Below are 22,740 nucleotides of genomic sequence, written 5' to 3'. Positions count from 1 at the left end.
AAATCTGAGATTTCTGTCATTCCATTGACAGTCTACTCTATGCATATACCACTTTGTCGCTTGAAAGGGGATGTCTAATGCTATTTCATGCATTCTGACTTATTTACACTGTTAAAGAGTTGGATTCTCATGCTAAACAAGGCCAAAGTTGTCGGTGCCGATAGCCTCGTGGGCAAGTGCATCGACATGTAGCGCCGTTGTGCTTCGGGGACACCCAAGTTCGAGTCCCGGCTTGTGGACCTTTCCCGATCCCGTCGCCCCTCTCTCTCCCATCTCACTTCCTGTCTAGCTACTGTCCTATCCTAATAAAAGGCAAAAATGCCAAAAATAAAATCTTTAAAAAAAAAACATGGCCAAAGTAAAAAAAAAACGAGTTGGAGTATTTTTGTTACTCCTTCAGTATTTGTATACATTTCAGAAAGTTTTTTTCGAGTATGGCCCTGTATGACGTCATAAAGGGCGGAATTCCTTGTATGGGCACTTCTCCCGAAAGAGCGCGTGCACACATCAACCAGGAGTGCGTTTCCCGAAAGCATCGTTATCCAACTATGATCGCAATTTCCATTGAACTCTATTGGTAACGACGGACCTTGCGACCATAGTTGGCTAACGATGCTTTCGGGAAACGCACCCCAGAGCGAGAGCACGCCCATCAACGTCCTTCGTTCGTTTCTTCGTTCGTTGCTCGAGAAAGATTTGTCACTTTGTTTTTAGACCACGAAATCAACAATGTCACCAAGAAATGTGTTTTTGGTAGTGATGGTGAAGTGCTGAACCAGCGAAGCTTTACACACACTTGTCTCAGAAAAAGGTTCATTACTCAAAGCTTTTCAAATCAGAGCTTGACGAGAAAGTGAGTGTCGCAAAATGTTTCACAACCGACCAACGCATTAATCTTAGAAGCTAAAATTAATGAATGGATAGATGAATAAATTAATGAATCATATATTAAATAGCCTACATGACAACAATCTGTTCCATTGCATAATCCTTAGGGGTGTAACGATACACAAACCTGACGGTTCGGTTCGTCCCACGGTTTTGAGGTCTCGGTTCGGTTCGGTTCAGTTCATTTCGGTGGGGTGGGGGGGTTTAGAAAGCTAAAATTGCTTTTATTTTTTATTAAACAGTGCTTTAATGAACAAATTGTGTCCTTGTCTTTAAATTAATTCAATTACAAGTAAACGTTTCTCAAGGATAACAAAATTATCTGCTAATGCTGTAAACTACAGCCCTTACTTGCACATTACTATAACATTAAAGCTTAACAACAGAGCCTAGACTTTTAGCCTAAATGATATAATAATAATCAACACTCAAATAACAAATTGTATGAAAACATATAAACTGCACATAAGGCAATTTTTGCATTAACATGTTTTTACTCTAATTTGTTATTGTTATATAATAATTTACACAGTTGCTGTTATTTTCATGACAACTATTTTAAACATACATTAAATAATCAAGATATCATAAACAGGTTAAGTAAAATATAATATATAGGCTAATATATAGCATTTATTTAGTGAAAGAGTTAGCAAACCAGCAAGCTGTGGACACTGAATGACTTGCCTGAGGTAAATATAAAGCTATGTGAAAAACTAAGCGTTTTATTGACGTATTTCCGCTGTTGAAACACTGATTGAGTGTTTACACGAGTTTTGATGCCTTTCAGTAAGTATACTGTATCTTTCAACATACCTTCGGGTGTCCATTCATGTTTATTCTGTAACTGAGGAAGAGATGATCGCGCTCCGCGCTGCCGCATGCATACAGTGATATCTGTCACGCCACATCTAAGAGCGCCAAAACGGCATTTATTGTTTGCATTTCGTGATCAAATAGACATAATTTGAAAGATTACACCTTGCTTATTATCAAAAGTAACAAAACACTGAGCTTATTGCGATTATATGTGGTTAATGGTGGTTAGGCAACAGCCCTGTATTCGTTGTGTACACATAACACATGAGGTGCAATGAGCCGGGGCTGGGCGGGGCAGCAGGGGGCGGGGCGTGTTCGGTTCGCCATGAGAGCATCGCGATACGCATCGTGGGTGGTGTATCGCGGTTTTTCGGTTCGGTTCAAATATCGTTACACCCCTAATAATCCTAGTAACTCAAAACAATAAAGATAATATTTTGTACTGTGGATGTGGACATTTTTCCTGTTTGTAAACAAACAAGTAAATAAATACAGGTGCATGCACACAAAGACATAATTTCACAGTAATGCAATGCAACACCTTAACAACCTGCCCTGTGTCACGCATTTTTAAACCTTTGAATCAAAGTACGAAGCAGTCACGTAGGTGTGTGAAACGTGCATATAATGTAAACATGAACATATAGTGAATCAAAAGTTATCCAGGGATAAAGCGATGATGTATTGTGTGTGTTTGAATACATTTGTTTAGCTGACCACCATAAGTGTCCAGTTGTTTATTCTAAAACCACTCAAACAACGGAGTGACTCTTTAGCTCCGCCCACGGCACACCTCCAGGAGCTCGATTGTTTTCGGAAAGAAGCGGTACAGCTGTATCTTTTATAAATCTGAAAAAACTAAAGACTCTTCGTACACACCGGGACGAATATCGGCGCGCGTTATTCGTCAGTGTTTTTCGACGCGTTTTTTGTGTTCACACCCAAGCGATTTTCGCTGACGATGAGCCGAGTGAACATGCAAATTCATTCCCTGACAATAGATGGCGCTATTTTGTAGTCGCTGTCGCGTTTGTCATATAGTTCTTTATGTTCCGACACCAACGAGACCAGCAACTCTACATTCATCTTGCCTTGCATCTTGCCCGGCAGTGTAGACGCTACTTGGCATAAATCTTCTTCGCCGTTACCTATGTGTGCTCGGCAAGACCGTTTTGTGTTTGAGCGCCCCCAAGTTGTGTTTAACTGTAACTTCAGAAGCTCCGGACACGTGAGCAAAAGCGCCAATCTCATAGGTCGGGTAGTTTTTGACGCGGCGTGTCAAACCAAAAAAAACGAACCCGAGGCGTTTTAAAAAAAATGACGTTTTTACGCGTGGCGTTTTTCGTGTCGGTGTGCACACTCACATTGGCGCCCTTTGTTTAGTCACGAGGCGTTAAACGTCGGCGAATACCACGCGCGAAATTCGTCCCAGTGTGAACAGGCCTTAACATGAGATTGGCAGAAACTGTGTGTTATGTCCCCTTTGAATTGAGCGGTTTAGTCCAAATTTTTTGAAGAGACACAATCGCTTTTTATGATGAACAGATTGAATTTAGGCTTTTATTCACATATAAACATTGATCAGCAAACATAAACAGAAGCTCAACCGAACCTGCTTGACGTGTGAGAACAAACATCATTGGTTCTTGTGGGAAGCTCAAACGTGCTGCATAACACACGGGAATGAACCTTATTGGCTCTCACACATCAAGCGAACATGCTTGAGCTTTCTTTTACCACAACTGGTGTGTGAGTTGATGAATTTTTATATGTGAATAAAAGTCAAGTCAAGTCATCTTCATTTATATAGCGCTTTTAACAATGGAGATAGCTTCAAAGCAGCTTTACAGAGATAAACATACAATTTACGGTAACAGAGATTGTTTTGGCATTATAGCGATTTTTGAATAATGTTAAAAGCCTAAATAGGTCTGTTGTATAGGACTAGATGTTGATATCCCTCAATAAATGCATAGTTGAGGCACCGATTGGACTCCGTGGGATGGTCAAATGAGTGATGGCACCCTTTGGGTTATCAAGTGGGCTCCCTCCTTCTTTGGTGTTTCGCTGATAGGCCCACGACACCTCCAGAGGGTTCAGCAGTGAATCCCAGCATCCTAGGTTCACTCCCACGGTGCCATCAATTCATTTGAAGGCCCAGACGGAGTCCTTTCCCATCATCCACAGCCACTGGCTTCCCTTTTCAGCAGCCCTGGAGAGGTCTTTGACAGCCTGCCTTACAAATCTGTTGTGAATCTAACATATCTTCATTTGTGTTTTGAAGATGAACGAAAGTCTTGCGTGTTTGGAATGACATGAGCGTGAGTAATTGATGACAGAATTTTCATTTTTGGGTGAGCTAACCCTTTACAGCTAATCACAGCTGGGGCACATATAAATGAGGTTGTTATATGCAAATGACCCAGAACACTCCTTCCCGCGTTTGTCTCACCTAAGGCAGCGTGTGTTGAGGGGTTGTGCGCTATTCAGGCCCGTCTCCAGATACTCAAAGTCATCAGTGAATTCCTGATTCTCCCCAAACTCCACCACATCATTAAAGTGCTTCACATGTTGGACCACTGTGTACAACTACACACACAGGACAAGAAATAAACATTAAAATATAAGCATGTCTTTTGTTAAAGTTAGTGTTGTTATTGTTAACTAGAAACATATTTTGTTAATAGAAATAAACAGTGGTGGAGGAAGTACTGAATCTCAGTACTTAAGTAAAAGTACAAATAACCAGAGACATATTTACTTTAGTGAAAGTAGAAGTACCACAATGACAACCCTACTTAAGTAAAAAGTACCTGATTTTAAATGTACTTTAAGTATTAAAAGTAAAAGTACTTGCATAACAATTTATTCTCTTAATGTCTATATTCTAATGATTAATAAAACAGTTAATTCTAACTCATTCAACCTAATACTCATATAATGATGTTCAATATGATGGAAAAGCAGTTATATTTTAAGTTTTTGTCACCATTTCTGAACAAGCTTGCAATTAGGCAATATACACATCAAGCTTACTATATACCCTTACTATATACGGTATATATATATATATATATATATATATAAACACATATTATGTTAAAACGCCGTATATGGCGGCGTTTGGCTGTAAACGCGATTCATTTATGGCGTAATTCTGAACCTCTTGGCTTGCCATACTAATCCTAACCAAACGTATAATACACACGCACCCCACATCACTACTAAACCTACCAATGCGTTTCCTATGCATGTAAAAACTAATTTTCGCGTATAAATTGCACGATAAACACACTGCGTGCTATAGAGACGCATTTAGTGTGACCGGGTTGATATATCTATGGCAACCAAACTTCACTGGTGGTGAGACAGAAACGTGCGATGAACGGACGGTCAGGATGACGTTTTGGCAGGGGAAAAACTGATCAGAAAATTTAACGAAAATGTAACAGAACGTTGTAGAAATGTAGTGGAGTAGAAAGTATAATAATTGCTGCAAAATGTAACGAAGTAAAAGTAAAAAGTATGCACTATTGATTCTACTTAAGTAAAGTACAGATACGTAAACAATTTACTTAAGTAAAGTAACGAAGTATTTGTACTTCGTTACATTCCACCACTGGAAATAAAGATTAAATAACATAAAAATTAGATGGAAAATCTAGAAATGCTGCTTTGAAAACTGAAAATATTAAAATAAAAGCTAATTAAAATTATGAATAAATGCTATAATAGTATATTTTATAGCTGGACAATGAATCGTTAAAAGATTGCGATCTCAATTCAAACACCCACGCTATCTTATTCCTAAAAGGCAACGATTTGGAACGAAATGTCTATTAAACCTTTACAAAGTACGATCACTGCGGGACATTCAAGTGAGCCAGAGAGAGCAGTTGTCATGTATAGATAGAAAACCACTTTACAAACAGTCTTTTCTACCACATAGTATCTTACAATAATTCATAAAAGTACTGGGATAAAGGTTTATAGTTCGGTAGCGATCAAAATAGTAAAGCACCTTTTAAATATAAAACATGCGATTCAAATAAAGATTGTACCAATTAAATTGTTACACCAGTAGATGTATTATATTATTATACACCAGAGATACATTTATAAAAAATAAAAAACATTTGCCATTAAATCATTTATTCAAGATATATAAAAAAAAAAAATGCGGATTCATCCAGTAATGAAACAAGTGAAGTCTTTATGAGTGAGTCATTGAATCATTCATTCATTCCAATTAAAAAAAATATAATGTATTCAAATTAATAAAATACTTTTTTAAATGCACTTTTGTTTAGTTGTCTATTCAGAACCGTTAACTCTATTTTAAACAAAAACCATAGTGATTCTCAATTTATCCAGAATCGTGCAGCTCTGTAGTATATAAATAATACTAAAATAACACTGGGAAATAATGTAAATGATTCTTTCTGAAATGTGTTCACTTAAACCAGAGTACAGTGCTCACCTCTTTGTGCTCTTTCCTGCATTTTAGTGCAGTGACGATGTCTTGGTATGGCACAGTGGGAATAGTGACAGACTTAATGACTTTAGGAGGAGGGGGCGGAGCTTTAAACACTCCATCATCTTTATGGGAATTTGTGTCTTTGCTGCTGCTGGACACACTGGCCTTCTGTAAAAATAATTAAACAAACAAATAAATAAAACAACATTATGGTGCACAAAGACAAAGAAAATGTCAGGGTATAAAGTCCATTCAGAGGTCATGAATGGAGTATTTTACGTACAGGTACAGCCACAGTTTGAGAGGAATCAGGATGAGGCACTTCCTCAGGCTCGGGTTGATTCCAGTGACGAGCATTATATACGGCTTTAGCAGGAGACTGCATTAAACGCACACACAAAACAATTAAATAAATGTATCAAATTAAAACTGTAGCTTTTTGATAAAGTTAGTCTGGTTCTGTTAAAGCTTTTTTAGCCATACTTTTTTTGGCCCGCTGAAGATCTTGCGTCCGATCTCCTTTGACTTGTCGGTTTGCTTTCCATGTCGTTCCTTCTGTGAGCCTGAAGCTTCCGTCTCATCCAGCGACTCCTGCGAATCTGACAATAGGTAGAGAAAAAGAACCCAGCATGAATCCAGAGATTGCTCTACAAATGATCATTATTTATAATTACTAGGGATGCACCGAAATGAAAATTCTTGGCCGAAACCAAAAACGAGGAAACCAAGGCCGAAAACCGAAAACCAGAAAGATATTATGCCAATTATTAGTACCATTGCATTTATGGCTATGACTGTGTACAAACTTTACTAAAATCAAGGCATTGCAATTGCATAAATTAATATAACATTTTCAAAGAATAAATCAATTACAAATTATGCAAATATTTATTCAGCTCATTGCAACAATGCACAGTATAAAATAAAATTAAAACTAAAATGTTTAACTTGACCCCACTCATGTGTAGATTAAATGTGACCCGATCTGGCGAAATGAGTCGGAAGTCGCAACGTTCTATTTTAAGATATGGGCCGATTATGTGGAAAAACAATGAAATAATAGATTTTTTTTTTGTGTGCTAATTTCAAAGAACAGACATTCAAAAATAATCTCCCAAAGTTTCGTAGTCCAGATAATTGAGTAAAGGTATTTAAATTACTATTAAAGTTTACAAAGTTTTACTAAATTCGCTGGAAATGAACATTGCTTTTCTCAACTCCTCTCGTCACCTCTGAGCATTTCCCAGGTATCCCCTGAAACGTCACTATCTCTGCTCTTTAAATGGTGTTACACGTTGTATAGAACCAATCAAAAAGCTTAGAAATGTACACAAATGCTGATCATTTGTCGATGGGAAGCCGTTTCGACTGACCGGCACGCGATTGGTCCAGCCACCCTCCTGTCAGTCTCGCAGCGAGCGCTCTGTGTAATAAACAAGCTAGCAGATCTCCTCAGAAAGATTAAATATTATTAATTTGAGAAATGTCGCTGTCAAAAGCGAGCAAAGTTGCCAAAGCGTCATCAAGCCCCCTGGCCATTGCACACTGAGTCCGCGTTTTTTTCGTATGCGTTTTTTCGTATTGATTCGGTGGCTCCGAATTGTCAAAACACCATTCAAAGTTCAAACTGCTTGCTATGGATGCGAAAAACTTACGATTGTTTTTATATAACTGATGAAAGTTTCGTAGTGTGACCGCGTGATTGACATAACGTGATTGACAAATGTGAATGAGTGTAGCTATTTATCTGCAAGGAGAATCCATTACAATGTGTTTGATTAACCCAATATTTAACTGTTGGTATCTCCGTTATGAATTTGTAACGCTGTTATTGTCAACTAGCCTACACTAAGATATGAATGCATAGACTAGCATTATTTGATCTCTGTTTCCTTGTCTCTCTGCCTCTCACTTTCTCTCTCACACACACACACACAGACAGACACACACACACACCCTCTCTCTCAAGCAAAAATGTAGCACCTCTGTTCAATCTTTCTGATTTTAGTACATTTTTGTAAAAGGTAGGCCTACTGTTAAATTATTTATTCAAATAAAAACTTTAAAATAATTTGAGCTTCAGCCTGGTTTAATAGCATTTATATATTAATGTCTTTGGTCAAATTAAGCTGTAAAATAAGTTTATCCCTTTAAATGTAATGTATTTTGAAAGATATCAACAAAAAACGGGCAAAAAACTTTAAAAGCGATTTTCTCAGGTTTTTAATTGGAAAAAGAGGGCAGACGACCATAATTCAAATGTGTATATCTTTACAACCATTCAAGGTATGACTTTGACTAGGATATCAATTGAAAGCTTATGGTCTCCTCTTTCCATTAATACCAAAATCTCATTTTTTAAATTTGGGTCACTGTGACTCATTTTGCTGGATCAGGTCACAAATAATAATCTACTGGCCTGCAGAAAGGTTTTAAAATTAAATGTTCTCATAAAAACAAAGCCGAGCACGAACTTCTCATCACACCAGCACCCACTTTGCACGTCTAAATTAGTTGCTTACATTTTAAAAAATGAGCATACAATAGCATAAAAAGCCTTTTTTAATGAACAAAGGTCCATGTTTAATACAAATGTACACGAAACTTAATGAAATATGTTTAGTGAAATTAGAAAATATTTAAAAGAGCATTCATTTAGTTGTATATACATACATGTTCCCATATACATATTTTTTTGTAATGTCACAAGTAATAATCTCAGGGTTTACTGGGTTTTACATGATTATTTTTGTATTGGTGGTGGTACTAAAAAATAAACATTGTTGTCACGTGTTTATCTTTCTTCTTCTCACCGATTCCTGATGGTTAGAGGACAGTTACTTGAGTCGCCCCCCATCGTTTCAAAGAATAGTACAACGGCGAGCGCGTCAAGTATAAACGTCTCGACCGTTTGGAGAGGTGCGCACGCTGAGACTCGCGCTGCGGAGGAAGGCAAAAGTATAAACAAGGCTTCCGTCTCCTCACGGGTTCAGATATACTGAAATACGCATGGAAATACGTCCACACCGCAGACATGTTGCTTCAGACAAGCACGTGCAGGTCGCGGTTTCTGTTTGCGTCATCACATTTCGGCCGTATTGTTTCGGTGATAAAAGTCTTTTCGTTGGCCGAATATTCAGTGCATCCCTAATAATTACCCTTTAAATTTCCCATCTCACTAAAAATGAAAAGATTAAATTGTGCATTTATTAGAAAGCGTGTTTGTGAGTACCTGTATTTAGGCTGCTTTGACTCTGTTGACTCTCCTGCGAGTCGTTGAACTGGGGACTGCCCGCGCTGGTGGCCAAAGCTTCCATTGCTGCCTTCTTATTCTTCCTTCTCTCTTTAGCTGCTGAGTCGTCCTCATCCTCGCTGTCACTCTCACTCAGCTCGTCAAAACCAAAGTATTTGATCTTGTAGCTGGTGCTGCCAGATGCAGTGGCGTCTCCATCTGCGGCCTGAGCCTCAAAGCCAAAAAACTCCAGTTTCGTCTCCTTTTTGCTTTTACTCTGAGTGGGTCTGAACCTAAAAAAAAGAAAGAGGATGAAAAAAGAAAAAAAGAAATACAGATGACAGAATCAACAATTTTTTGTGTTCTACAATTCTCTGTACAATAAAACATATTAATCCATTTATAACTGAGCTCATAGTTATGAGCAGAATTGTACGGAGCCCCTAAAGGGACGTGGTGGTGGAAAAAAAAATTAGGATGGGAGACATTTTTTTTCACAACTTTTGCATTCCCAGAGAAACTTTGCGTTCCCTCGCAAAGATATTTGCGTTCCTACACAAAACTTTTGCGTTCCCTCTCAAAGATATTTGCGTTCCCACGCAAAACCTGTTGTGAGCTCGGACAGACACTTCCTGTTTAATGTCCCCTGGCAGTGTTTCAGAGCGTTAATGAACTTGGACTCAAATATAAAGAAATGCGGTCACTTAACTCAAGGAGTTCAGTGAAGTTGGCAATATATTCACACAGGCTATTCGAACTTCCCGGATCTTGAGCTAAACGTTGTTAAAACACAAACGACACTTACAATCACAGTAACCTAGACAATGAGCCACAACCCAAATCTCCTCAAAACAAGCTTTATAATATAAATTGATCTCTAACCAGCCGATTTAGAGAGAACTCCAAATAAGGGGCCGTCTGCAAAGTGCAAATCCCAAAACCCTTCTGCACATTTTATATTGAGGGGTTGTGCGCTATTCAGGCCCGTCTCCAGATACTCAAAGTCATCAGTGAATTCCTGATTCTCCCCAAACTCTACCACATCATTAAAGTGCTTCACATGTTGGACCACTGTGTACAACTACACACACAGGACAAGAAATAAACATTAAAATATAAGCATGTCTTTTGTTAAAGTTAGTGTTGTTATTGTTAACTAAAAAAACATATTTTGTTAATAGAATTAAAGATTAAATAATATAAAAATTAGATGGAAAATCTAGAAATGCTGCTTTGAAAACTGAAAATATAAAAATAAAAGCTCATTATAAATATATTAAAAATTTATATATTTATATTAAACATATTCTTTAGCTTCACTGTGACACACTGTACTGTGACCAAATTCATTTCACACATCACTGCTCTCCTGCTGGTTATACTACAATACTTAGTTTGATAAAAAAAATGCATAATTTTTATGATTTTTTTTATTTTGAAATAAAATCAATAACTTCCCCCTTTTTAGAAAAAAATATTCAATAACTTCACACTGTTATACAGTGTAATGCCATCAAATTCAGTAAGCAAATATAATGCAAAAGCTATGGTTGTAACTATTATGTTAACTGCGTACGGTACCAATATAATTTGTGTAAATAATAGGCCTACTTATTTCTTAATTTGCAATTACTTCCCAAACTAGCTTTCCTGTATCTCAAACAGTAGAGCGTTGTTGCTTGCAACGCCAAGGTCATCGGTTCGATTCCCAGGGAAAGCAAGAACTGATAAGAATGTAAAAGTGTACCTTGAAATGCAATGTAAGTCGCTTTGGATTAAAGTGTCTGCCAAATGCATAAATGTAAATGTAACTAAGTGTTGTAAAACCAACATTAGAGCAGTGATATGTGTGAGCAGTGATAACTAAATTTGGTGTGTTACAGTGAAGTTATTGAATATTTTTCATAATATAAAATGTGCAAAAGCAGTGTAGTATGACCAGTGGGTCACCATTGATGTGTAAACTGAATTGGGTGGCACTACAATTTGTAACATTTAAGTTATTGACTATTTTCATATTTTTGACTATAAGTTGATGCTGTAGTCGTTTTTTGGGTTATATTGCACTTTGCAGATGGTCCCTTCGGTCTTGTCTCTCAGCCGCCTGCACATAGAGATCCATTTAGCCTATATTATAAAGCTCGTTTTGAGGAGAATTGGTCTAGGTTACTGTGATTGTAAGTGTCGTTTGTGTTTTAACCGTTTAGCTCAAGATCCGGGAAGTTCGAATAGCCTGTGTGAATATATTGCCAACTTCACTGAACTCCTTGAGTTAAGCACTGACATGAAAACAAAATAATTATCCCATCCTAAATTTTTTTCAACCACCACGTCCCTTTAGGGGCTCCGTAGAATTGCAATACAAGACCATGCACTGGTAACAACAAATTAGGGGTGTCAATGAAGTTAAACGAAAAATAATAATAGTTTGAAATATTACAATGCAATAAATTATGTTTGAAAGTCAAAACCCTCTGACATTATATGGTGGGATTTCCAAATTGAAATAAAACTAAATAAGTTTGCAAAGCTAAAGTGCACTAAACATTTTTAAGACAGAGTAAAGCTAAAAATACAAATTTGCACATTTGAATAGCTGAAGTTAAAAACTATAAATTTGAGTAAATTATAATAAATATATTATAAATGAGAATTATTTAAAAATACATATTATATAAAACAATATTGTTTAAATATACATTATAAAAAATATATTATATAAACTATATACTTATAAATTTTTTTTTTTACATTATATAAATAGCACTATTTAAATAAATAACCACTGATTTGACCTGCTTCCGATATCAGCCTAATAAAACAAATTACAAATGCAAATAAAAAGGCTTGATTTGTACCTGTTAGGCTTGGCAGGTTGTGTGTCCGTTTTCCTCCTAAAGGTTCCCGCCTCTCCCATGTCAGCTTGCACTGGGGTGACTAAATCATCCACGCTCCTTTCAATAGAGTCCTGTATGGTCACATTACACACAGACACACAGGATGGGTGAAGAACCGTGTAGTCCCTCACCCGACCCCGACCTGCAGGCTTGACCTCAGAACTCCCAGCGACCCCTGCACTGGCGCTCTTCACCGGCACAGAGGCTGGTGTTGGACTCACAGCAGGAACTGGCGCATCACCGGCTCCAGAACTATCCGCCCCTTTATTTCGTGGTCGTCGGTAGACTCTGTTGCTGGATGGTTTGAGGAGCGGAAGCTGCTCAAAGTCAACAGGTTCCACTGTAGGTTCAGGTTCAGCGGTGCACTGCTCTGAGCTCTTGAGCCCATCAGAAGAGTTCCCATCTTGGGTAGAACTCCCCTCGCCGGCCCCAGGAGGAGAGTCCTCCCCGAAAGAGTCCCATTCTTCGGAAACGTTACTACTGTGGGTTTTCAAGCTGGAGACCTGGGAGACTGGTTTGCTTACTGTGACACTGGATCTGCTCCAGGCTCCTACAGTGCCAGTGACATGTGATGTGGCTGGATACGTTTGAGCTGCAATTGAGATGAAAAGTGTTGGATTGTTATGAAAAAAGAAATTGGTGAAACATCAAAACACAACCACCAATATTATATTTAACAATATTGTTTAAAAACATACTATAACATTATAAAACAATGCACGATATTATATAAAAAAGTGTTGTTTACATATAAACTATAGCAATATATAAAATATTATATAAAACAGTATTGTTTATATATAAACGATAGCAATATAACAATTGTAATATATAAAATAGTATTATTTAAATGTATACAGATTATAAATATATATATAATATTATATAACAGAGTAAAGTTTTAAATTTAAAACAAATGCAACAACCCTGGATTCTTATAGGGATAGTTCGGACAAAAATTTAAATTCCACCATTTAATGCCAAACCCATATGACTTTCTTCTGTTGAATACAGTGAGAACTCTACAACTTGATTGTGAATGATTTATTCAGCGACTTTGTGAACTGAATCAACCAATTCATTGAACAGACAGGACTTAAAAGAACAACTCGTTCAGAAATCACTACTTTTCTCATGAACCCATCAAGGGGGGAAAAAGGATTTTCAGTTAACAATGACTTAAAGGAGAACTCCGGCGCAAAATGAACCTTTGGTCTAATTACACATTGTTACCTAGTCAACCGTTATCTGAGATTTGTTTTCATGATTATCGAATGTAAATAGTTTTATCTCTAAAAACCGTTTAGCCTATAAAGCTAGTATAACGCTAGTATATTGGGCATAGTGTAATGACAAATAAAAATCGCTTGTTAATACCACTAACAAGGCTCAAAATAGCCCCACACTAATACGGTAGCATAATGAGGGTCCCTACCTTCAAACCGAAGCATTGAGAACTTTGTCAGTGTCCAGACAGTTAAATAAGAAGATATTTTAAACATACAGTCAACTTCGCGTATACAGGCAGAAGCCATCTTTGAAATACAGCCTTTACCAGTCGATCTACGAACGCCGATCCAAGCCTGCTGTTCGCAATAGTATCCAGCTGCAGACCCGCAGCACCACCAAGGGGGTAATCCATCGACCGGAAGTTGAAGCCGGCCGGGTGCCGCCATGTTGTAGCAGAACTTCACTTGCGTTAGCATTTCCATTGACTCCCATTCATTTTGGCGTCACTTTGACAGCGAATAACTTTACATCTGAGCCGTTTAAAGACTCCATTTGTCCATTATTTATTTCTAAAGAAACACGACAATGTATAAAGGGCTCCATTACCTTCTATGTTACATTATGGCCCCGTAGAAACAGTTTTAGTAAAAATAGGCTAACGATTGCGTCATAACCACTCGACTCTCTGTCGCGCTGTACAGAAATTACAGTACAGACAGGAGGAGAAGCTCGCAGGCAATCGGGGGGACGTCCCGTCAAGGGAGAAGCCCATAGATAATGAGTCCATAAAAGCAACGGAATACTTACTCCTGCTCACTCACGCCAAAAAACTCTTTGCTCAAGTTCCCCGTCTCTGCAAGATTAACGTTGGCAATTTTCACGCACAGCTACTAGAAGAGTAACGTCTGTCAGACAGGTTGCTCACGTCATCAAGCTTAGTTTGAGTCGGTTTGAGTCTGCGCGTCAGGAACGGAAGTGCTCAGAAATCGCTAAAAATGGGCTTCAACTGTCTCAACTGAGTTCCAATGAGATGGCTCTGTCCATTTCTTATACTGTCTATGAGCACCAACAGTTTCAGAACCCCAGCGCCAGAACCGGAAGTAAGGGGTGGAGCTTACGTTCTAACACCAGCGCCAGGACCGGAAGTGAGGGGCGGAGCTTTGATTTTGTGTGTAATATAATTCTATATTATCCGTTTCATTGTATTATGAGGGTTACTTCCTGATCATGATGGTGAAAAATAATGCTTGAAACTTATGGTCATTTTATATAAAATATACTTTATTTCACAAGAACATGTGCAGCATGCATTTTTCTTTATGTAAAATAATGTCAAATCTAAAAAGAGAGAGAAAATCCGGCATTTTTTTAAAAGAAACAATAAAAATGTACCGTACTTCAAATAATAGCCGAGTCCCAAATAGACGATTGTCTCTTTACACGCCTGGTGTGGCTGCAGGTTTGGGTAAATATAAGGCCGGTCTCAAATAGAGGTCGGGTCTGTTTTTTAGTTTCAGGTTGTATTAAATCTTCTAAAAACCCGTCAGATCGTCCGCTTTTTGGCGGCCGCCAAAGCAAATTTTTGTCCCGCCAAAGCCTATTTTGATCGGTGAGTGATGTAGAATAGAATGACTGCTGCGCATGACAGGGCGCTTAACGAGCAGAGAGAGAGAGAGAGCCCTGGCCGCGCGCGCGCACTCTCACGTCTTCAAACAACACGAGCGCTGTCTTGCTCTTTATTTGTCACACATACCAGTTATAGTTCATACAACGAGCAGTGACTCACTGTGTAATAAAAACATACCCTAAATATTATTTAAAAGGTGCAACAATTTTAAATATTTTTAAATACTTGCAAAAATAACCATGCTTGTGTCATTGTAAATAATGGTGCGTTCACGTGCTATGGAAAATATGATATTTTCCACTTGTGAACTGGTATTTACCAGTGTGTTGCGTTCAAGTGCTTTTGTTGTCGTAATGTGGTAAAAAGATGGAGATCCAGACCTGTTATTTAGCTAAAACTATTTTAGATTGCTTAAGTTATCTGCTACAGCAAGAAAATGATTTATCAAAACTCAAACGGTAAATAATATGCTGTATATTTTCTAGATCATGAATAGTACATATTTTTACCATTCACAACTCTTGCGTTGCTCTCCGCCATTTTGAAAAGGTCAAAGGTAATCTCATCTCGGCAACTCGTGCATCAAAATATTCTACGAGTTGCCCAGTGGAAAATACCACATGAGGGGGTGTTCATGTGCATTTTCCATGTCGGCTTTTGGTATTTACCATAATTACCATAGCACGTGAACGCACCATAATTCCGCCCCTCCCTCACTTCCGGTTCTGGCGCTGGGGTTCTGGCACTGGGGTTCTGAAACTGGTGGTGCTGCGGGTCTGCAGCTGGATATATCTCGCTGTTCGCGCTCACCTTATAACAACTTATAGCTCGTTCACATTCTCACCAGCGCACTTGGATCGGCGTTCGTAGATCGACTGGTAAAGGCTGTATTTCAAAGATAGCTTCTGCCTGTATACGCGAAGTTGACTGTATGTTTAAAATATCTTCTTATTAAACTGTCTGTACACTTACAAAGTTCTCAATGCTTCGGTTTGAAGGTAGGGACCCTCATTATGCTACCGTATTAGTGTGGGTCTATTTTGAGCCTTGTTAGTGGTATTAACAAGCGATTTTTATTTGTCATTACACTATGCCCAATATACTAGCGTTATACTAGCTTTGTAGGCTAAATTGTTTTTAGAGATAAAACTATTTACATTCGATAATCATGAAAACAAATCTCAGATAACGGTTGACTAGGTAACAATGTGTAATTAGACCAAAGGTTCATTTTGCGCCGGAGTTCTCCTTTAAAGTCCCCCTGTAGTCAATAATTGTATCCCTTAAAACTCATCTTTGATCATCAAATGACATATTTAAACGTTTATTTCTTTGAAAAAAAATTATTCATGCCTTAAAATAGCTTGAATGTAACTACACCCTTGCCTCATTTAGTATACACGGTTCTATGAATATGCAAATTAGCCCCGCCTCCACTCACTCACAACAGTTCAGAGATCCACTCGTTGACGATCACACGTTGACCTGATTGGTTACAAGGTAGTTTGGTAAGTCAGAAACGATTTCAAACCGTTTTTATGAGACTGTCTTTGGTTCACTGCAGTTTTAAAGAGAAAATACTCAGCAATGGTAGCCTGACGTCGTCATACTCAAATTCTAGTTAGAATATGAGTCTGATACTGCTCCATTGGGCTGTGATTATGGAGCGTGTTTTAACCGAACCAGGGAAGAAAATGCTTCTGCACTCAATTGGACAGACCTAAAACCAATCAGAGCAACGGAGTAAATGACGTATGTTGAGCGACTTGCCTTGATCACGGTTCTCTGTTCCTCTTTTAAAATGAATGTGCTGTTGATATCTTCTATAACAGACGCGATGGCTGAATCTATACATCTCAATTCTCCAGCGGCAGCTCTTTGTTGTAAAATAAATTTAACCCAAGCGCTCTTTGGTAACGTGCATGATTACCAACGTTACTGTTGATCATCTGTCCATCATCGTAAAGCCCGCCCTGACATTTGATTGGTCCGAACAGCTTTGGTTCGGGCATACTTGCTTCACAACAGATCAAGTCCAGACCGAACTTCCCGACCTCAAATGTTGTGGGCGGGGCTAAGTTCGGCTGGCATCCAGGCTACAGCAATGGTGTTGACTTATGAATTTGTACGTCTTAAAGGATATTAAAAACAAAACACCACATAGACAACATTAAAAGAAAGCTTGATTTTCACCAATTTCGCCAACAAATTTAGGTCCGTTCCTCACACAAAGCTAAGACACTGGTCATATGGACCATTTTGTGATTTTACATGTTTTTTAAGCTTGAAAACGTTAATTCCCGTTCACTGCAATTGCATGGGGAAAAAGCAACCAGCATATTCTTCAAAATATCTTCTTTTGTGTTTCACAGAAGAAATAATGTCATACAGGTTTGGATCAACAAGGGTGAGTAAATTTCTTTCAAACCCCACACTAAATGTTTCCACAGTCGGATGTAGATACCAGATATAATAATTAATATTACTACTAGAAGTTTAATGATCCTTAGAGGGTCATCACAACCTGAGCCCTTGTTTCACTGCTCCTCTAATAGCCGTAATTAGCCTTGCTAAAGAGCCAAGGGAAAGTGTGGAACTGCATAGGGCTGAAAATATCCTGCTGAGCCCCAGAGTCTATGCCAGTGTGCTTACATGAGCACCTCGACTTCAGCAGAGCTACTGCTATTCTCAGCACTGAATAAAACCAGTATAACCTGCTGCAGAAAGACACAGTGACCTCATCACCCCACATAGCATAATGGTGTGAGATCATCGTAATGACTCAGACATCATAATATGGGTCTGACTCAAGTGATCTAGAAGGTCATTTTAAGTAGCCAGTATTAAGACCAACAAAGCCCCCTAAATTACTCTAAAGCTTGGGCTTGGACTCATTACAATAGCAGAAGCACAATAATAATTGTGTCATGACAATTTCTTGTGTGATGATGATGATGATTGTCCGTGATCAAAAAGAAACTGAAGTCATAATGTGGTCACCCAATAGTTTCCATGGCATTATTATAGACACACTCAATGGCACATATTTACACCTGGTTTTAAAGGGATAGTTTCCTCAAAAATGAAATTTCTGCCATGATGCTATCATTTATTCACCCTCATGTCAGTCCAAACCCAAAAGCTTTTTTTGGGATTTTCAGAAAAAAAATAAAGATATTTAGCATCCTCTCATTTTTGCAAAGCGATCGTGTCTCTTCAGAAGACTTGGATTAAACTGCTTGATTCTTTTTAATGTCTTTATGAACGTAAAAATTTTGGTTGCATGGACATTCAATGGGTGGGCAAAAACCTTTATTTGAGTTTCGAAGATGAACAAAAGTCTTAGGCCTGGTTTCACAGACAAGGGGCTTAGATCAAGCCAGGATTATGCTTTACTAGTGTGCATCTTGAGACAAAACAATGGCACTGACATATTTTAAATATATATTAGAGATTTATTAGAGAAGTAGCCATGCCTAATTATGAAATAATGAAAATTGTTCACAAATTAGCCATGCCTAATTTGTGAACCGAGTCCAATATTTTCAATTAATTAGTTGATCCAGTTCACAAAACCGTTGAATGAATCATTTATAATCCAGGTCTCACCGTGTTCAACAGAAGAAACAGAAGAAAGAGTTATAAGGATTTGGACCAACATGAGGGTGAGTAAATGACAGCATTTTTGGGTGAACTGAACTATCCCTTTAAGATCCGTCTCCGGTAATAAGTATTTCAGCATGAATGAGGTGTTCCACAAAAACAAACTTTAGGCGTTTAATTTCTTACCTGGGCTATTCATACCAACCACCCCACTGCAGATGTTTGAGCTGCTCCCCAAGGAGAAAGTACCCATAGCGGTCACCGCTGTGGCCCCACTGGGAGTATTTATCAGCTCATTCCCAGATCCTGTTGCATCTGAGCCCATCTCAGATTGAGGAGTACCTCTGGAAGTGACCGTTTTGGACTCGTCGTCGCTGTCAAAGCCAAATGGGTCCTCTGAGCTGTCATCATCATCAAAGCGGGGTCGTTTAGTAAGCTCAGGAACCTCTGGCTTGAACGAGGGCCGTTTGACCCCCAACTGTGCCTTATAGGTGGTCTCTCCCCATTTGGTGCTGAGCGTAGCCTTCTTATTAGAAAACACCTCGTCAAACTTTGAGCTGGCCTCTCCTCCCTTCCGTGTATATGTTTTACTAAATCTGGACGTCATGTTGACGTTTGTTACATATTCTCTATAGGAAAAAAAAAAACATGAAGAAAATAAATGTAACGTCAACATCTCAGCATGTAGGAAAAAATAGAAGATTTGTATGTATTGCACCTTGTTTTAAATGCTACAATGGAACTAAAGTAGATAAATATGCAATGAAACATTCATTTTAACCATATAAAGCCTACTGAATCAATTGATACGTGGTTTTCTAAAGCGTCTAAATGAGCAACATGATCAAAACTTAGCTGAAAAATCCTGTTGTACACAATCTTCTACATGCACTCTGCCCTCTAATTGATAGTTTATACTTTAGTAAGTAAGTTTAGTATAATTCTAAACATTTCACCTTCAGGTTGTGGTACACGTGTCTTTGTGCTGTGAAGTCTTAAATGATTTTTAGTAACATTTCAAGATAACAATTTTTAGCACTGAAGCAATGTTTCCTTGATTATCTGGTTAAAATGTAAGAATCATATATATGATACAACAGGCTTTTGAAGAAGTTTATCTGTACATTTCTCAATCATCATTGTAGTGCATTACATTATACATTTTACCCCCCACAATTAAAACAGAGCTTTGATCATAAAACTAAGCATCTAAAAGTCATATTACTAATACTATTGAGAGATGTAAGGTGACAGCTGATATTTGCATTTCATGTAATAGTCAGATATACTGTTACTTAAAATCCCAGTAATTTACATTACAAGCTACTAGAATTTCATCTTACTTTTTTGCCACATACATAACATCTGCACTAAATTGCACATTTTCACTCAATTTGGACCTCTGAATAAAATTGAGATGTTTTTTTCCTCCTCGAGTGTGAGCTCCACATTTAAATGTTTCATTATATCATACAAAAAGGGCTATTAACTCCTAATGTATCAAATATGAAATAAAATATAAAGCACAACAAAAAATGTTTTGTCTAAACGTTCGATAAACTGTTTTCTAAAAAAAATGTTTTTTTTCCTGACTATTACTCCACATGACAGGCGTTACAAAGCTACATAGTAAACAGACTAAAGATGGTTTAAAAGATAAAACAAAACAAAACGAACTGAGGGGCATATTTATAGCACACAACTTCTTAATTTCAAGAACGTTTTATGAGGCACCTTCTGTAAATTAAACGGATAGTTCACCTAATATTAATATTAATAATAATTTCTAACCCGTATGAGTTTTTTTGAGAGGAGCACAAAAGAAGATGTCAGGAGGAATGTCAGTCGCAGTCACCATTCACTTCCAATCCATAACATTCTGCCTAACATCTTCTTTTGTGTTCTGCGAAATAAATTAAGTCATGCCGGTTTGAAGCAACACGGTGTGAGTAAAAGATGACAGAATTTTTAGTTTTGGGTGAACTATCCCTTTAATGAGTATTAACGTTACGAGCAGAAACATTGTTCATTTACCATGTTTGCACACTCACCGATCCTCCGTCTTTCCTCTGGGCCTCTTGTGCTCCGAGCAGCCGCTAAAAAGAAGCCCAGCCGATCTGATCAATGAGCAAAAGCGCAAAGCGCGGCTGCAGCGCGGTGGAACTGGCAAAAGTAGAAATTAGGCCAGATAGTGAAGTACTGCTGTTGTTTATTTGTGGAGATCTGGATCGGTCGGACTGCGATGCGCCATTAGAGTCAACCCTCCCTCTCCGCCCCCAACGTCGGCGTAAAGCCTAGCGTCACACCAGAACGCCGCTCGACCAATCAGACGTGTGCGCACAGAGCGTCCGTGCAACAAACGTAGTTCCGGTTGGATGAAATGAAAAAGAAGAAGCGTTCTAATTGGAGGACAACGGTGACTGGAAACAGTGGAAAGTGGGGCTTCGTGGTGAGGTCGACAGGTCTTTTTTTTTTTTTGAACTTTCAAAATTCCAAAATTCAGCAAGATCTTGAAAAATGTCAAATTTCACATTTTGCAAGTAGAAATTGAACAAGCAATAATTAAATAAAGCGAAACAAATAACGTTGAACTTGACATTAAAGGGCATCACAAACACACATTAAATTCAGTTAACAGAGAAACAGTTCTTTGGAATTATTGGAATCTAAATAAACTTTAAAGGCTGTTTGAAAATTAGCATTTGGGGGTTTGGGGTTTGAGTTACTCTATTTAGTCTGATGAATATAAAATTTTCCTAATGACAATATCGTGATTTATATATATATATATATATATATATATATATATATATATATATATATATATATATATATATATTGGTAAAGTCATGTTCTTTTGAATGAAGTAAAACAGATGACATAGGCTATTTAAGACTAGGTTGCAATTAATTTTCATACTTTGAAATTGTGACATCTCATACCAAAAGAAAATGACTCTCTTTCACAATTACAAAAAGACCATTTGTAATCTATATCTGCTCTAATGTGTCTTTCGCAGAATATATTGTCTGAACAATTTGGTCTATGTTAATAGAATTTTTAATAGAATAGCATAGAATATACTGTATTTCTATGTTGTGGATTTTTTTAGATTACAGCTGCAGGTTTCAAAGGCTATATGTTATTAATTCAACAAACTTAGATAAGTAATAATAATATATAAACAAACATATATGAGTAATATAAACAAATTAACCTAAAGTTGAGTACCATCATATTTCTTTGTATTCTACGTGTATTGTTTTCAACTTGTCTTATTTTCTGCCTTTGCTCACAGAGCTTTTAGATCATTGGGAGTTTCATGTCTTGTAGTAACAAGACAATGGCTAGCCTGTATGCATCACAAACTTCCACAGCCGTTAAAATAATGAGATTGCATGTTATTCTATGCTTCCTTTTTTTAAATAGAGTTTTAGACATAAATCATCTTTCAGAGGGGAAAACTGAAAATAAACAAATATTTTCACCTCTTAAAAACTCTTTTAACTAGTAAATTGTGTTCACAAATGGTTCACATTCTGCCACGTGCCACCTGTATGTTTTCTTCTCTCTTTCACAAACATCATGGTGTCTGTTTTGACACCTGTTGTTTGTGACTTGTTGTTATATTTCATTATTTGCACTCATATTTTACAGAACATAGGACAAACAAACAAACTTAATTTTATACCTGCACTACTAATCTCAAATTTTTGATATTTTGTGCGAAACTAATGTACAATGATGAATTACTTTATGTATGAACTATATTGAATCACTTCACATTTAACTGCATTTATTTGCCATTCAACATTCCCTATCTCACCGGGAGATGGCGCTATTGTGAAGCCACCGTTCTTGACCTGTGTGTGAATGTTTATTGACTAAGATTGTATGTTCGATTGTGTGGAAGGTCAAAATTATTCGAAATTACCCGCAAGACATTTTGATGCCGAGAACAAATTTT

The 22,740-nt window shown here is 37.6% G+C and overlaps 1 protein-coding gene across 3 annotated transcripts in view; it reads right to left on the bottom strand.

The window, feature by feature from the left end:
• wapla (WAPL cohesin release factor a) overlaps positions 1-21,057 on the bottom strand; it is a 32,399-nt gene extending 11,342 nt beyond the window's left edge. The window contains exons 1-8 of one of the 3 annotated variants that reach the window (XM_056238866.1): positions 20,808-21,057; positions 18,960-19,402; positions 12,275-12,905; positions 9,417-9,709; positions 6,668-6,783; positions 6,468-6,563; positions 6,188-6,352; positions 4,160-4,296 (exon numbers count right to left, since the gene is read on the bottom strand). In XM_056238866.1, coding sequence (XP_056094841.1) covers positions 4,160-4,296; positions 6,188-6,352; positions 6,468-6,563; positions 6,668-6,783; positions 9,417-9,709; positions 12,275-12,905; positions 18,960-19,380 — 1,859 coding nt within the window. In that variant the 5' untranslated portion in view covers positions 19,381-19,402; positions 20,808-21,057. The remainder of the gene's footprint in view (positions 1-4,159; positions 4,297-6,187; positions 6,353-6,467; positions 6,564-6,667; positions 6,784-9,416; positions 9,710-12,274; positions 12,906-18,959; positions 19,403-20,807) is intronic. The other 2 variants (XM_056238865.1, XM_056238867.1) reach the window with 2 other exon arrangements.
• Between the last annotated feature and the right edge of the window lie 1,683 nt (positions 21,058-22,740).

Source organism: Rhinichthys klamathensis, unplaced genomic scaffold (assembly GCF_029890125.1).
Source record: "Rhinichthys klamathensis goyatoka isolate OS25496 unplaced genomic scaffold, OSU_Roscu_1.1 h1tg000547l_1, whole genome shotgun sequence".
Classification (NCBI taxonomy): domain Eukaryota; kingdom Metazoa; phylum Chordata; class Actinopteri; order Cypriniformes; family Leuciscidae; genus Rhinichthys; species Rhinichthys klamathensis.
Note: the sequence above shows the minus strand (reverse complement) of the source record. Positions and strands in the feature narration are given on the sequence as shown.